The following is a 13,892-nucleotide window of genomic DNA, read 5'->3' as shown; positions in this document are numbered from 1 at the left end:
TGAAATTACTTAAGCATGTAAATACTTGATAAGTAATTTTGACTTTTGGTTTGTGGCTGTCAAATTACGATTGAAATTGTTTACCGTACGAGCACAAGTTATCGATTTTAAACAGAGTAAATATTCATTCGAAATTTTCTTTCGACTAAGTGTCAACATTCAATAAAAATATCATTCACCTTGATTTTACAGTATATTAATTGAAAAATGTCGGCTGAACTCTATAAATCACGTGATATTCATAGTCGAGAATATCGGCAATCGGAACGGCGGCATGCATTGCTTGAAATGCAAAAACAACGTCGAAATGAGCTGATGGATGAACATCGTAGCATTGAACCGATGAAAAAGCTATATCGCAGTAGGCACACACATCATCCAACACAAAAATACACAAAAATCAAGAATCGGCACATGCTGTCCGAATGGTTGCGAGAAGTGCCAGACGACATTGAAAAATGGTACATAAAACCATGCCCCAAGGGAAACCGAGTTTTGGTCATTGCTGTGGATGGAACAACACGCGTATTCAACAAATATGGAAAGTTCATGAAACGATTTCGTTCCGATTTACCGGGCGATGGACGCAAAAGAGAACAATCACTTACAGTTCTCGATTGTATTTATGTGCCAAATATGGAGAAATATTATGTGTTGGACGTTCTTGCATATGGTAACCAAGCGATGACCGATTGTGATGCGGAATTTCGATTTTTTTGGATTGAATCACAAATTCGTGATTCGAATCTGGACCAGGTCACCGCTCGCAACCAATATCCATTTCAAGTAATTGAGAAATACAATTGTGGCGATGAAATGGAGTTCAATGAATTTTTATCCAAATGGCCTATTTGGACAAACAATCAACCCGAATTGGATGGATTTCTATTTTATCACCGTGAGGCCTCGTACGTGAATGGCACCACACCACTGGTCGGATGGTTATTTCCATTTATGATTCCAGAATTTTTCAACGTTCCGTTTTTTAATGAACAATTTTCAACCGACAAACCAGCCGACTATGTGAATTATCTCGCATTTATGAACCAGTTTGATGAGAATTTAAAGAAAGAGCGAAAAAATCACAAAAACAAACGCACCGAACACATGGACGAAGATGTTGGAGGGGAAGAACTTGAAGGTCTGACAAATGAAATCGAAGACATCGATGAAAATGACACAGTTTCAGTCGTTAAGGAAGCAATGGAATTAGAAAGAGGTGTAACGTACGATGATGAATTTGAAGATTTTGAAATAATAAACTAAATGTCATATTAGGTTACTGAAAATGAACATTTTTCTTTTTCATTTTTTGTATAACTGTGCATGTAAATAAAAAAGCAAAATTTTAAGTAAATACAATATTTAATGCGTCCTTTGGCATTCCAATTTTCTTAAATATTTTCTTTAAATATTTATAAATAATAAAAGTTCAAATTTGATGCAGCTGATGTTCATGTGTAACTAATAAAAAAAATCAATCTAATGATCTTAACCAGATCTTAACAAAATACAACTATCAATACCAAGTACATTTGGGGTAATTAGACAAATTTACAAATCTTCGGTAAACTTTTTGTTTTTTCGTCGTCGTTTTGACTTGATTTTGCTCAGCACTTCGTAGGCTTGTTGAATTTCCATAAATCGTAATTGAGCATCGCGTTTTTTACTCTCTTCTTTTACCTTATCGGGATGATTCTCTTTCGATAGTGCTCTCCATGCACTTGTTATTTCGGATTGGCTGGCGGTCGGTAGCACTCCCAACACCTGTATAAATGTCACATACACCATCATTATTAAATGTGTTTTTGAATTTCCCTCTGTCATTAATCGTCAAAATCTTACCTTGTAAGCCTTTTGCTCACCATCCACATCCAGAGATTCTATAATTTGTTTATAAATTTCGTACCAGCCATGATGTTGTGCATACTGATAGATATCGCTTAACGTTTGCTTCACATCGGTCCACCATGATGAAGCGAAAAAGTTATGTATTGCCTCGTGAACTGGAATCTCTTCGCCGTCACCATCCGAAATTTTACCATTAAAGTAGAAAAAAGCAATCCAAACCGATAGATATATGCAAATGCCCACCGACAAGTAGAAACAACGTTTTTTAAGTGATCGACGTTTTCTCGGTTCACGATCAAATTCTTTGCTAAAGTAATCGAATGCCAACGCCGATCCAACCAATGTAAATGTCAACCAATATGATTCGTCATAAATTACGTAACGAATTGGATAGGTAGCGTATGCAGCAAGTAAACAATGCCATAGGACACCTTTCTCTCGCCCAATATTACCAACCATATAAATACCTAAAAAATATATTTAAATGTAGTTGTTATTCTTCTTCTTTGTTGATCCAACGATTTTTTTTTATAGAATGTATACTTACCCAGAGCTCCAACCAGTGGCACAAACCAATGCAAATAGCTCCAATCAATTCCACCAAATTTATCTTGGGGAATGGCTAGTAAAAATAATTGCGCCCATAAGTATCCCACCATGACAGCAAACAGAAAGCGTGATGTTGAGAACTGAGGCTTTGGGTAGGCTCGCAGAACATTCACATATTTTTGAATGAACGCCGGATCGTCGTTCGCATCTCGTACCATTTCCGGTATTTTGAATATTTCACCAATCCATGCAATGCCGAAATAGCCACCGATCGTTGCCCACCACACAAACGCTTGCAAATCATTTCCCAAATATAAATGATGTAAGCCAAAGAAACCGCCGAATAACCATAGCACATATGTTATGAATATTGATTTTTGAGGCGGCAATTGCGGATAGATTCTAGAAAAAATATACAATAAAATACATTTTAATATTGAAATTTGACTTGATAGTTCAAAATTTAATTTTAAAACTTTCGTCGTTTATGTTTTTAGATAAGTAATGGCAATGATTTTCCTTCATTTTTGTTTTGACCAGAAAATGGTAAGAATAGGGAACATTTTCATTGTTAAACTGACACACTAAAATTATATTTATATAAGAACTTTTTGATTCGTGATCAGGAGATTAGAACCTCACTATTGATATAGATAGTATTTTTGGCTATGAAAATGTTGCTGCAAATGTATACAACTAAAATACCAAAATAGAAGTCTAAATGTTCAGCAACACATTAAAGATCAAAATGTTTTCAAATGTTAATATAAATTATTCAATAAGTTCTAAAAACCACGAACTACGTGTACTTATCAGAAACAATTCGTAGAAAAATAATGACATGCAATCTACTGAAAAGTATAAAAACGATTTAAATAATGATGAAGTTCTATAACTTGAGCATCGCTATCATTTAAGAATCTCTTACGCATCTTATTTAATTTTAAAATTTATCGGAAATATTTAGCGATAATATTTTAATTTTGCACTTGTATTTACATTGTAAACAATTCAGGCTCGAATTTATTCTATTTAAAGTACACGTCATGTCTAAAGAATGGCATTGATGGTAAAAATTATTGATATTTTATATTATTGACTTAAAATGATAACCTTTGGATGGTCATATTTCAGACAGGGCATAATCGTTAATATTAAACATCCAATGCCGAACAAACATTCCTATAAATTACATGAAAACTGATTTATCCAAAGATATAGCGACAAAATCGTGCTTCAAACCAGAACGCTTCAAACCAGTTGTAAAACTAGAACAAGTAAAATAGATGTCACGAATTTTGAGTTTTTTTTTTTTTTTTTTTTTTTTTGCAAAAAAAAATTTTGTGTTACGCTAATGTAGCTTTTGCAAACGACAATAATTAAAAGAAAGAAGCAAAACCCCACACATGTTAAAAGTGAATAGTTTCATTCAAAATGTAATGAATATAATTTAAAATGATGTAGAAACAACCAAAGCAGAACCACTGCATGTTTGTCATTGATCGTGTTATGTTTTGAAGATTTCTCTTCACTGACAATAAAGCGCACCACATGGAAGAATCCGAAAAAGCAACAAGTTAAAATAGGTCATTCGGCGGTGTGCTCATTTTATTTTATTCGATTTCTTATGGAGATCCATGCCAAATGCAGGCGATATTTGATTATATTGTGAGACGTGGTTTTTTTTAAATTTCTTTTCTTTTTTTCGCCGGGCCTATATCTACTTACTTTTCGGTGGAATTTTGTGGCTTTCCATTTTTCTGCGGCTCTTGTACTGTTTCCGTTTTCATTTTGTTGTTCTCAAATTGTGTCGTAATCGCAACAATTTTTGGAATAATTTGCACTGAATTTCACAAATATTTTGTTTCGTTTCGTCAGATTTCACATCAGACCGAGTGAACAACGCTACTTCGATTAACCACAAACTCTTCTTCCAACTGGAATTTATTCACCCACCACAATCGATTTAGATTCACGATCAAATGTATATTAAATTTTACGATTCGATCGTGTACAACAAATGTAATGTATATAAATATTCAACACACAATAACAAAAAAAACACACTAAAAAGTACTTGTATCGTTACTCTGTTGATTCACCTTAACATTGAGATATATATATATAATTTGGCAAATAGTATTGTTTAAACAGCTTGTTTTGTCTAGATGCTTTCTTTCAGCGAACTAAACACAGTCGGAATAAAAACGTCGAGGAGAATATTATATATATTTTTTCTGTGTCGTTGTACGATACGCGTAAATGAGACAAAACAAAAGAAACACACAATTACACATAGTACGAAACACAAAATGATTGGTTGCACGTTTCACCGATTCTTCTTAACGTTGGATCGTTTACCAAAACCAAATGGCTAAGAAGAACCAAAGAGAAAGGGAGACAGAGAAATGGAGAGAAAGAGATCGTGAATGTGTATGAGCAAGAGAAAGAATTTCTTTTCTCTGCGTAGGTAAATCGAGTTGATCGGCATTCATGGCACTTGCTGCTTCAAAACACACGATTTGTCGATGTGTGTGTGTTTACATTTTATGTGTGCAGAGCGTTATACTAATCATCAATCCACTGAGACTGGAACACGTATTGTTAGTATACTTCGTTTTTTTTTTGTTGGAGAAACGACAGAGAAATAACCAACACAATTGAAATGGTATGCAAGCGAGCGAGAATATGAAGTGAAGACGGTTAGAATGGTAGATAAAAGAGCAAAGAGAGAAAGACTTCTTTACTCAGCTAAGCATTGTCGCCGTTGTCGCATCATTTTTTGAACCGTTATCGCTGTAATGATTTTGTACTTCTTCAAGCAAGCAATGCACAAATGAACTTTTTACTTTTGCCATTCGTATGAAACGGGGACCAAAAATATATGATTGACCATAAAACCGAACGAAAACGACTAGACGTCGAATTGTACTAATAATCTATTACATCTAAATGAATATTAATACCGAAGGAAATGCGTCGGTTACAAAAACAGCATCGGCGACTGAGAGAGACGTCAGCATATCTAATTATTGCAATTTTGTAAATGGCAAATTGTGAGACAGCATTGTTCATCGATTCGTCTGTTTCGAATTGCCGTTTTTACCATCGTCCGAATTCAAATGTAATTTTTGTTTTTTGTTTCTGCCGTTTTTGTTGTCTTCTTTTTTTTGTAATCGATTTTTTATGGTGTGTGTGCATTTTTTTTTTCAGGCAAATATGACCTGTAATCATAGATCAATAAAAAATTATGATCGTAACTTTGTGGAATTTTGGCATGAATACTTTCAGTCGACCGGCGCAGCTGTTCGAGAAATATCAATCAAATATTTTCTGTCATCGAAGGAACTATTGATTTTGTGCGATTTATCAAAATGCAAATGCAAAGATTTAATACAAAAACTCTATTCAATCACGCCATACACTTGTAAACTTTGCCATAAAATGTTTTCAACGAAGTCATCATTGAATAACCATCGATTAGAACACATTGAGCTGCATGAATGCGTCTTTTGCGAAAAACGTCTGGCCACCAAAAAAGCATTAAAAGATCATTTGGAACTACACACCAAGGAGAACACATGCAAGGCATGTAACCAAATAGTTCCCGCTGTGAATGTTGAAAAGCACGAGAAATGTAAAAAACACTTGAAAAATGTTCAAATGGGGCACAAACGTTCAATTCAAAGTAAATGAAGAATCTTTGCTTTGATTCTATTTTATCAATAAATTTAAGCGATTTTAATAATAAATTTAAACAATTTTACCAATGAATTGTAAAAAGATGAATAAAAAGAATTAAAGAAAAAAAACGACATCAACTTGATGTTGAGATTGATTTGAAGCATTTCTTTTGTGTATTTTTATCATTATTATTTTGTTTTGATTATTATCGATTTACACATATAACATCGTAAATTAATTAGATTACATAAATTAAAGTTAACAACATATTGGATTATATCTTTATTCTTCAGTTATTTATACAGCTGATGGTGTGTTAATTCACCATACATAACACTCTCATTAGGTTTTTTTTTTTTGTTCCAGAGCAAAACTCTTCATCATATATCCGTTGGGTTTGTGTTTGTGTTTGAATTTTGTAGTGTTTTTTTTTTCAATTATTTGGTGCACTTAATGCTAGCAATATTAGTTCGGTTGAAATTTACAAGTTGCTTTGTTCCTATAGTTTGGTACATTTTTATTTGAACTTTGATTGGTTTATTGTATGTTTTGTGTATATGGGTTTTTGTTTTGTATATATTTCAATCGTTCTAACTGAAAAAAGATTGCAGCTCATAGGTCATGATCGAATTCGGATTTTGTTACCTAGAATATCACGAGGTTTGCGATGTAGTTTGTTTGTGTGGCAATAAATTTCATTACAATATATATATTTTTTGGAATTATTCATCATCTTCCGAACGAATGGCGGTGACCAATAAACTATAGTTGATAGAATTCATCTTGTTGCTCTTCTAATCGATGTAATGAACTTTTCACTCGTTTGCCGTGTGTAACGACCAATTGAGTGCCATTGCTTGTACCGGCCCCACCATAACCGCCACTGTGATATGATGATGAAAGCGCATATGCAGCTGCTGAGTGTGTATTTTCTTGAAAATTATTATCTTCAATTGATGCTAATTTATCTAAGCTACTTTGGCTGCAATAAAAAAAACGGCAACGAACAAAAAAATTCGAAAAAATTAAAAACTTACAAATTGATGACACTAATAAATCGTGCTCAGTGACTCACCTATTTTTTACATATTTCTTTGTTTTTGCAAGGTTCGAATCGATTTTACCCAGAAAATCTTCGATCGATTTTTTACTCTCCTCTTCTGGACTAAGTATATTATCATTTAAATTGGCTATGGTTGAGTTGCTAGTTGTTGTCGATGCAGCTGTTGTAACCAAGTGTGATGATTGGCCGGCAAATGCTGTTGATGTTTCCGAATCATTGTTTGCATTTGCTGGCATAGATTTCATTATCTGATTGTGTTGAAGTGATGTGTCACGATCAACTGGTATCATTAGATATTGCCGCAGAAATAGACTATCTTGAGCAAATAAACGATTGACCCGTCGAATTTGTTCTGTCTGTATGTGTGTGATACGATCGAACCATCGACACCGAAAAAAAACACACGGAAAGAAAGACGAAAAATGTGTTAAATTCAAAGTAAACATAGACTAGTAATGTCAACATTTATAAATCAATATTTTCCGCAGGTCACAACGATAACATTTGATAAAGTCAATAGTTGAGCCAGTTATTCGATAAGAAAGATTCCATTGAAAATCTCTTATCTGGTTTTAATGAACGAAGATATTTCATTATGATGTGTGTACGCCAAAATTGATTGTCCATTTGAAATACAAACGGAGCATTCGTTATCAAATGTCAATGAGTTGTGTCTGCCTGTGTGTTAGAAAAGAAAAATAACGACGATAACGACGACGGCAGCGAAAAGACAAGCATAATACAAAAACAAAGTATCTATTTCAATTGCTTTGAATTGATTTGTCGTCATGTGCCTGAAACCGCAATGTATTTAAGCTGTGGCCGTGTATACAATGTACAAATGATTTTCAATGGCAATTTACACGCGCTCTTAATACATACCGTACATCCATATTTCAATGCAATTCCTTGCAATGTATCAGTTTGTTGTAGATTGTGACGTATTAGATATTCATTATTCCGAACGTGATTACAAGTGCTTCCATATTTTTTCAGTTGACGAGCCGAGTCCCGAATGGATTGTCGTTCGTTGAACAAATTATCGCTTTCCATAGCTACGACGATGAGCGCCACATATGCCTGCACTTTTACCTCTCACCATTTAAATATGAATTATCTCTGTATCACGCAATAAAACGATGTCAGAAATGGTAAAAGTAAAAACACACACACACAATTCAAGCCAAAAGTGAAATGGTGCGTGCACGTCAATTGTAAAATGAAGAAAAAAAGAAAAAAAAGAAAAATAAATTAATAATATTTTTAATAATGGAAATTTTTCAAAATTCACAATCACATTCATGTTTCTTTTTCGGCACGTTCAAAACAATGCATGCAAACAAACAAATATGAACAAATTGAAATGAAATAACTTCTTGACATTTCTCGTCCATAACTCTTTGAATATTTCACTGCGATTCTTTTTTTAGCCAGTTAAAATGTTTTCACTAGCAACTATACAGATAGAAATCAATCGTCTCATTGAAGGGAAAATATGCGATTGATTAAGGATAATTTGAAACGCACACAAACACACACAGTACTAACGTAAAAAAAGATTTTCCAATTTAATTGTAAATTACAGCACTATTTTCAATGAGATAATTATTTCCAGATGCACTGACAGTGTTGTTAGTGAAGAAGAAAAAAAAAACATTTGACCGTCAAATCATGCAAACAATGCAAAACAATAATTTAAGTTACAGTAAATAATCACGAAAACTAAATGAAAAATATTGAATTGTACCAGGCATTTGGTGGAGTTGTCCAAATGAAATGAAGTAGAAAAAAAACAACGAAATGTGTACACTCAATGCACTCAAAATATAATATTTACACGAAATCAATGCAAAAGAACTGTCAAGCACTTGACTCTATTTATATGGGATTATTTTTGAAACTTGAAATTTTTTTGTACACTTTAACACACTGTCATATGATTTTGATGCTTCAAATTAATTCATATATTGATATTTATATAGTATATGTGCGTACAGTACACTCTTCAAAACTACTGTCATTCAAAGCCTCTCTCTCACTTTCTCGCTATCGCTCAGTCGCTCCTTTCGCGCGAACGCTCTTCAATTCACTGTCAACGCCACACACCAAATAACACAAATAACAATAAATCGTGTTGGGTTCGGTTGTTTGATAATCAGACGTCTATTTGCTGATTTGATTCGGAACGTGGACGAACAAAAAACATTGGATGGAATTTGACAGGGTCCAAGATTTTTTATGTGATAAGGATAAGATATCAATTGAATATTTGAATTGAAACAGCTGTGTATTTAAGACACATAGACGATGCTGCCCTCTGGACACCATTCCATTGCATCAGTCAATGACGGCTCACAAATGGCATACAGCTGAACTTGACAATGTAAAAGACCAGTTTCTTTTTCATATACCATCACACTGTTTATATGTCAAAAGATTTGAACATTTCGTTGAACATTAAAAAAAAAAAAAAAAAAAAAAAAAATTCAGAAAAATGATCGGATCTTTTATGCTTACGATAAATTTATGAAAAAGGTGGATTTTCATGCGATCACAGAAGGCCATGGTTTACATTGAACATAATGATCTGTTCACACTGCATATATACGTAATTTCGAATGTGTAGACGATCTTTCAAATCCATAATGTAAATAAGAAAAAGTAAAATTGTGGTACCGTGTATATATTCCATACGAACTAGACTGTTTCATTGTTTCGATTTTTTATTTGTTATTTATTTTTATAGCAACACAATATATGTTAAGTGATATTCTTTTTGTTTGCCGACACAAGCATATATCTAATTTTTTCTCTCAATACGATAGATGAATGTTTTGTGTGTTAAGTGTAAGTGTATTTCAAAATTGTTGAAACAAATGTCAAAAAAAAAATGTTGTCGCTAGTGCGGCGAAAATCGCCACGATCGAATACTTACGAAGTGTAGTTGTGACAGGCGCCTATGTGTAGATATTGAGCGAATTGTTTAAAATTGATCCTAAATCTAGTGACGATTGTCAATTTATTCAGTAGTATTTTTTCGATGTTTATGTTCATTTCGTTCAAAATAAATTGAATCAACTGAGTTTTTTCGTTGAAATACTTTGTTTTAAATTTTTGCTGTAAAATAATCGACGCACAAATTCAAAGAGCAAAACTTAATGCAACAAGTGAATCAAGAAGATCATTCAGTGTGACATGAATTTGTATGTGTCAACGAAATTAAAATAGAAAGTAAACGCCATTACGTTTTTTTTGCTTGTGATAATTTAATTAACTTATAATGAAAATGTTGCATTGCTTTTAAAGCTATTTTATAAAAATATATTTAAATTTTGCAATCCAAGTGAGAAAATAGCAAAATATTTTTATTTATTTAATAAAACGAATGTTATTTGATGATAATTAAGTACAATCTCAACAAGGTAGATATATGTTCATTGATCACCATAAAATTTAACATTGACCGAATATGATCGATATAGTATATATTCAGGAACTTTAAATGGACAATTTGTTTATCAACTTTTTTTTTGTTGTGATTTATTCTATTTTGTATATAGTTTTTTTTTTAGATAATTTAAAGTGGTTTGGTTGCAATTTATTTTGACACATAATGAGTGGACTGCGACGAAGTACTCGTGCAACCACGTCAACAATCAATGTTAAATTGAATGAGAAAAATGAAATCGAATACTTTAAAGTTGAAAACGAAGTGGAAGAAATTATTGGTGATGGCGATCATGTTGGGGTAGCTAACGATGATGATGACGACATGCCCGATGATGCTGAGGAAGAAGAGGAAGAGGAAGAGGAGGAAGAGGTGATCGTAAATGCCGATGGGACAATGTCAATAAAAATTCCAGAAAAAAAGAAAAAAGTTCCATTACATCACATTTGTGCCAAGTGCTCCAAAGTTTTATCATCAAGCGCTGTAAGTTACATCGCGAAATTTTATCATGATTTTTTAACAAATAAATTTTTTTTTTCCAGGCGCTGAAAAGACATTTAAACTTATGTAAAAATCTTCCAAAAAATGCGGTAAACAATACATGTGACGTGGAGTTTGATTTCTCAACGATTGATGTGAACGATCCGATGTACGAATCGATTTGTATTTGTTGTAACGAAGAAAAGGAAACGGCTCATGTACGTATTAACTAATTTCACATAAGGACCAAACCATAATCTGTATGTTTTCCGTTTACAGTACGGCCATGTGAGCTGCAATTTTTGTCCGAAATCATTCAAATCACATCACAGTTTGGAGCGGCATTTGTATTTGTTGCATTCACCGCTGAAAGAATACGCTTGTATACACTGTAACGCAACATGTCCGAACAGCGAAATACTCGATGCTCATTTATTGAGCCATGACACCGGCAAACCATTTTCATGTAATTTCTGTGGCAAAGATTTTACACGAAAATATCACTTGGATCGGCATCTATTGTACACAAGTTGCGATAAATCACGAAAGAAACAAGAGACCGCTTGTCATGTGTGCGGCAAACTGTTCAGCCGTACCGATAATTTACGTGAACATCTCAGGGCTCACATTGGACAATCAACGCGTAAACGTGACTATCAATGTCCACATTGCGAGAAATCATTCTACGGTTCATCACTGTTAAAGTATTTATATTATTCTCCTTCGTACAAAGAGTGTCTAAATTGAAATTGATTGAATTGTTTTTTTTTTTTCTTTTATTTGTGTGATTTTTCAGCATTCATATACGTACGCATACTGGTGAAAAACCATTCTGTTGTGATTTGTGTGATAAATCATTCCCATCAAATGGTGCTTTACGAAAGCATCGGCGATCTCATACTGGTGAAAAACCTTACACATGCCAAACGGTTCGTTAACATGAATCTCACTTTGATTTGATTTGTCATTTTTAAATTTCGTTTCTTTTTTTTTCTTTGCAATAGTGTGGAAAAAGTTTTTCGGCCAAAGAAACATTGAATCGTCACAATAAGACGCACACCGGTGAACGACCTTATGCGTGCACTTATTGCAGCAAGAGTTTTATTCAGGCAACACAATTGAGATCACATATGTTCCATCACACGGGCGAAAATGGATTCACATGCGAACTATGTGACAGCAAATTCAATCGAAAGAATCGACTGTTAACACATATGTTAACCGTTCATGCCAAATCATCGTCAAATAAAAAATCAAAAGGTACACAGTCACAATCATTCATTTGCTTTTTAATGCATCCAAATAATATTCGCCAATTTTTTTTTCACACATTCAGATTTCAAATGTTCCGTATGTGACAAGGCATATTCATTGAAAACAACGCTTGTCGCTCACGAAAAAACCCATAAAATTGAAGAGCCAAACAAATGCCAAATTTGTGGAAAAGAATTTAAAATGGAAAGTGCCTTTAAACGGCACATGCAAACAAAACATCCATTGTAAGATTTCATTTAGTTTTTTTTTTTTGTAAATTCATTAATTTTGTGAACCACCAATGTGTTAATTACTATCGTATAATTATAGCGTGGAGAAAACCATTGACGATGAAACGATTGAGATTATTAAAGAAGATCCGACCAAGCCGAATACGTATAAAATCATTTGTGCTGACACCGATGATAAAATTGTTGATTCCAATTATGAAATCGAAACGGCCGGTGAAACCGTATTGGAAATCTATGAATTCAATGATGACGACGAATGCAACGCAAAACCAATCCAATCAACTGTGAATTCAATGCAATTTTCTGAAGCCGAATTGAAAGAAAATATTGCACGATTGCTAAAAACCATTGTCGACGAAGATGTACTCACCAAATTTGGCTATCCAAAGACACCGATCGAAAAGGTTTTAAGCGCGGTTATAAAACAATGTGGCCAATCACCTATCGATAGTTCGAATTGTATTTTACCGGGTAGCAAACTACAATTACTACGGGAAAATGTTAAATTACTATTCACAACGGTCATTGATGATGAATCAATCAAAGAAATACTAAACAATCATTCAATCGACGAAGCAATTTGCCAATTCAACAAAATATCCGAGTCAAATTGATATAGATAGAACATCTAAAACAGAAGCTTCCATCCAACCAATCACCAATATGCTACCATCTAAGATTATACAGAAATGTAGCACATTTAAGGCCCTGTTTACATCAATAAGTATTGTTAAATGGACGTTTTTTAAAGCATGAGTGGTCTATTGATCGACAATTATTTCGATAATTGTTTTCTTTTTTATAAATTTTTTACTATTACATCAGACATATAAAGTTGTGAAGTTGTTTCCATTTACAATTTTTTTTAGACAATTTTCTAGATTTTATTTACTAACGAATAATTCGTTGAAACGAATAAACAATTCTAAAGAGATTTAAAATCGAGGTTTTTCTTCCAATTTGCGTTTTAGCATAAAAATAAAATATTGAAAAAAAAAAATGGGGTGAATCTTTATTCTCTTAACCGACAAATGTTTATGAAATTCCTCCAGGCAATTGATTATTATGAACGACGATAGTTAAATTACGGATATACTGTGTTTGGAGCGAAAACCGTACAGCAGCGCCGTTTTGACATAACAATATAACGCGCGGATGTATGTATATTTGTGTGCAATTTTTGTCTTTGAAATGTCTTTCATATCTCTCTCGATGAGTAGTATGTAGTGTCAAAAGGTGTTGCTAGCGGCGGCATTTTCGGAAACCAAACAGTTATAACACCAAAAAAAAAAAATATTGTATGTTATACACA

At 33.3% G+C, this 13,892-nt stretch overlaps 5 protein-coding genes across 8 annotated transcripts; 3 read left to right on the top strand and 2 right to left on the bottom strand.

The window, feature by feature from the left end:
- The first annotated feature begins 56 nt into the window (after window positions 1-56).
- LOC116347057 (snurportin-1) lies at window positions 57-1,362 on the top strand. The gene is made up of 2 exons (XM_031777455.1): window positions 57-116; window positions 193-1,362. Exon 2 carries the CDS (start codon window positions 208-210, stop codon window positions 1,264-1,266), a length of 1,059 nt encoding a protein of 352 aa, XP_031633315.1. The 5' UTR covers window positions 57-116; window positions 193-207; the 3' UTR covers window positions 1,267-1,362.
- LOC116347056 (dnaJ homolog subfamily C member 22) lies at window positions 1,347-4,581 on the bottom strand. Its single transcript, XM_031777454.1, has 4 exons — window positions 4,129-4,581; window positions 2,399-2,802; window positions 1,846-2,318; window positions 1,347-1,767 (listed from the first exon to the last, which is right to left on the bottom strand). The coding sequence occupies exons 1-4, from the start codon at window positions 4,188-4,190 to the stop codon at window positions 1,555-1,557; spliced, it is 1,152 nt and encodes a 383-aa protein (XP_031633314.1). The 5' UTR covers window positions 4,191-4,581; the 3' UTR covers window positions 1,347-1,554.
- A 788-nt stretch (window positions 4,582-5,369) lies between these two features.
- On the top strand, window positions 5,370-6,247 carry LOC116346912 (zinc finger protein 552-like). Its single transcript, XM_031777206.1, has 2 exons — window positions 5,370-5,524; window positions 5,614-6,247. The coding sequence occupies exons 1-2, from the start codon at window positions 5,447-5,449 to the stop codon at window positions 6,094-6,096; spliced, it is 561 nt and encodes a 186-aa protein (XP_031633066.1). The 5' UTR covers window positions 5,370-5,446; the 3' UTR covers window positions 6,097-6,247.
- An 89-nt stretch (window positions 6,248-6,336) lies between these two features.
- On the bottom strand, window positions 6,337-9,736 carry LOC116346911 (lysM and putative peptidoglycan-binding domain-containing protein 2). 3 transcript variants are annotated; one of them, XM_031777204.1, is made up of 4 exons: window positions 9,665-9,736; window positions 8,030-8,266; window positions 7,160-7,503; window positions 6,337-7,066 (listed from the first exon to the last, which is right to left on the bottom strand). In XM_031777204.1, the coding sequence occupies exons 2-4, from the start codon at window positions 8,198-8,200 to the stop codon at window positions 6,847-6,849; spliced, it is 735 nt and encodes a 244-aa protein (XP_031633064.1). In that variant the 5' UTR covers window positions 8,201-8,266; window positions 9,665-9,736; the 3' UTR covers window positions 6,337-6,846. The 3 variants fall into 3 exon arrangements, with proteins under 3 accessions (XP_031633064.1, XP_031633065.1, XP_031633063.1); XM_031777205.1 differs by lacking the exon at window positions 9,665-9,736 and adding an exon at window positions 9,143-9,440; XM_031777203.1 differs by lacking the exon at window positions 9,665-9,736 and adding an exon at window positions 8,895-9,107.
- A 413-nt stretch (window positions 9,737-10,149) lies between these two features.
- On the top strand, window positions 10,150-13,521 carry LOC116346910 (protein suppressor of hairy wing). Of its 2 annotated transcripts, none has more exons than XM_031777201.1 (8): window positions 10,150-10,378; window positions 10,708-11,078; window positions 11,138-11,293; window positions 11,355-11,779; window positions 11,872-12,004; window positions 12,080-12,335; window positions 12,412-12,574; window positions 12,660-13,521. In XM_031777201.1, exons 2-8 carry the CDS (start codon window positions 10,761-10,763, stop codon window positions 13,192-13,194), a joined length of 1,986 nt encoding a protein of 661 aa, XP_031633061.1. In that variant the 5' UTR covers window positions 10,150-10,378; window positions 10,708-10,760; the 3' UTR covers window positions 13,195-13,521. The 2 variants fall into 2 exon arrangements, with proteins under 2 accessions (XP_031633061.1, XP_031633060.1); XM_031777200.1 differs by lacking the exon at window positions 10,150-10,378 and adding an exon at window positions 10,469-10,569.
- The last annotated feature ends 371 nt before the right edge of the window (window positions 13,522-13,892 follow it).

Source organism: Contarinia nasturtii, unplaced genomic scaffold (genome assembly GCF_009176525.2).
Source record: "Contarinia nasturtii isolate CC-2019 unplaced genomic scaffold, AAFC_CNas_1.1 Cnas_scaffold_1699, whole genome shotgun sequence".
NCBI classification, from domain to species: Eukaryota; Metazoa; Arthropoda; class Insecta; order Diptera; family Cecidomyiidae; genus Contarinia; species Contarinia nasturtii.
The sequence above is the reverse complement of the archived record's forward strand: the minus strand, read 5'-3'. Positions and strand labels throughout refer to the sequence as shown.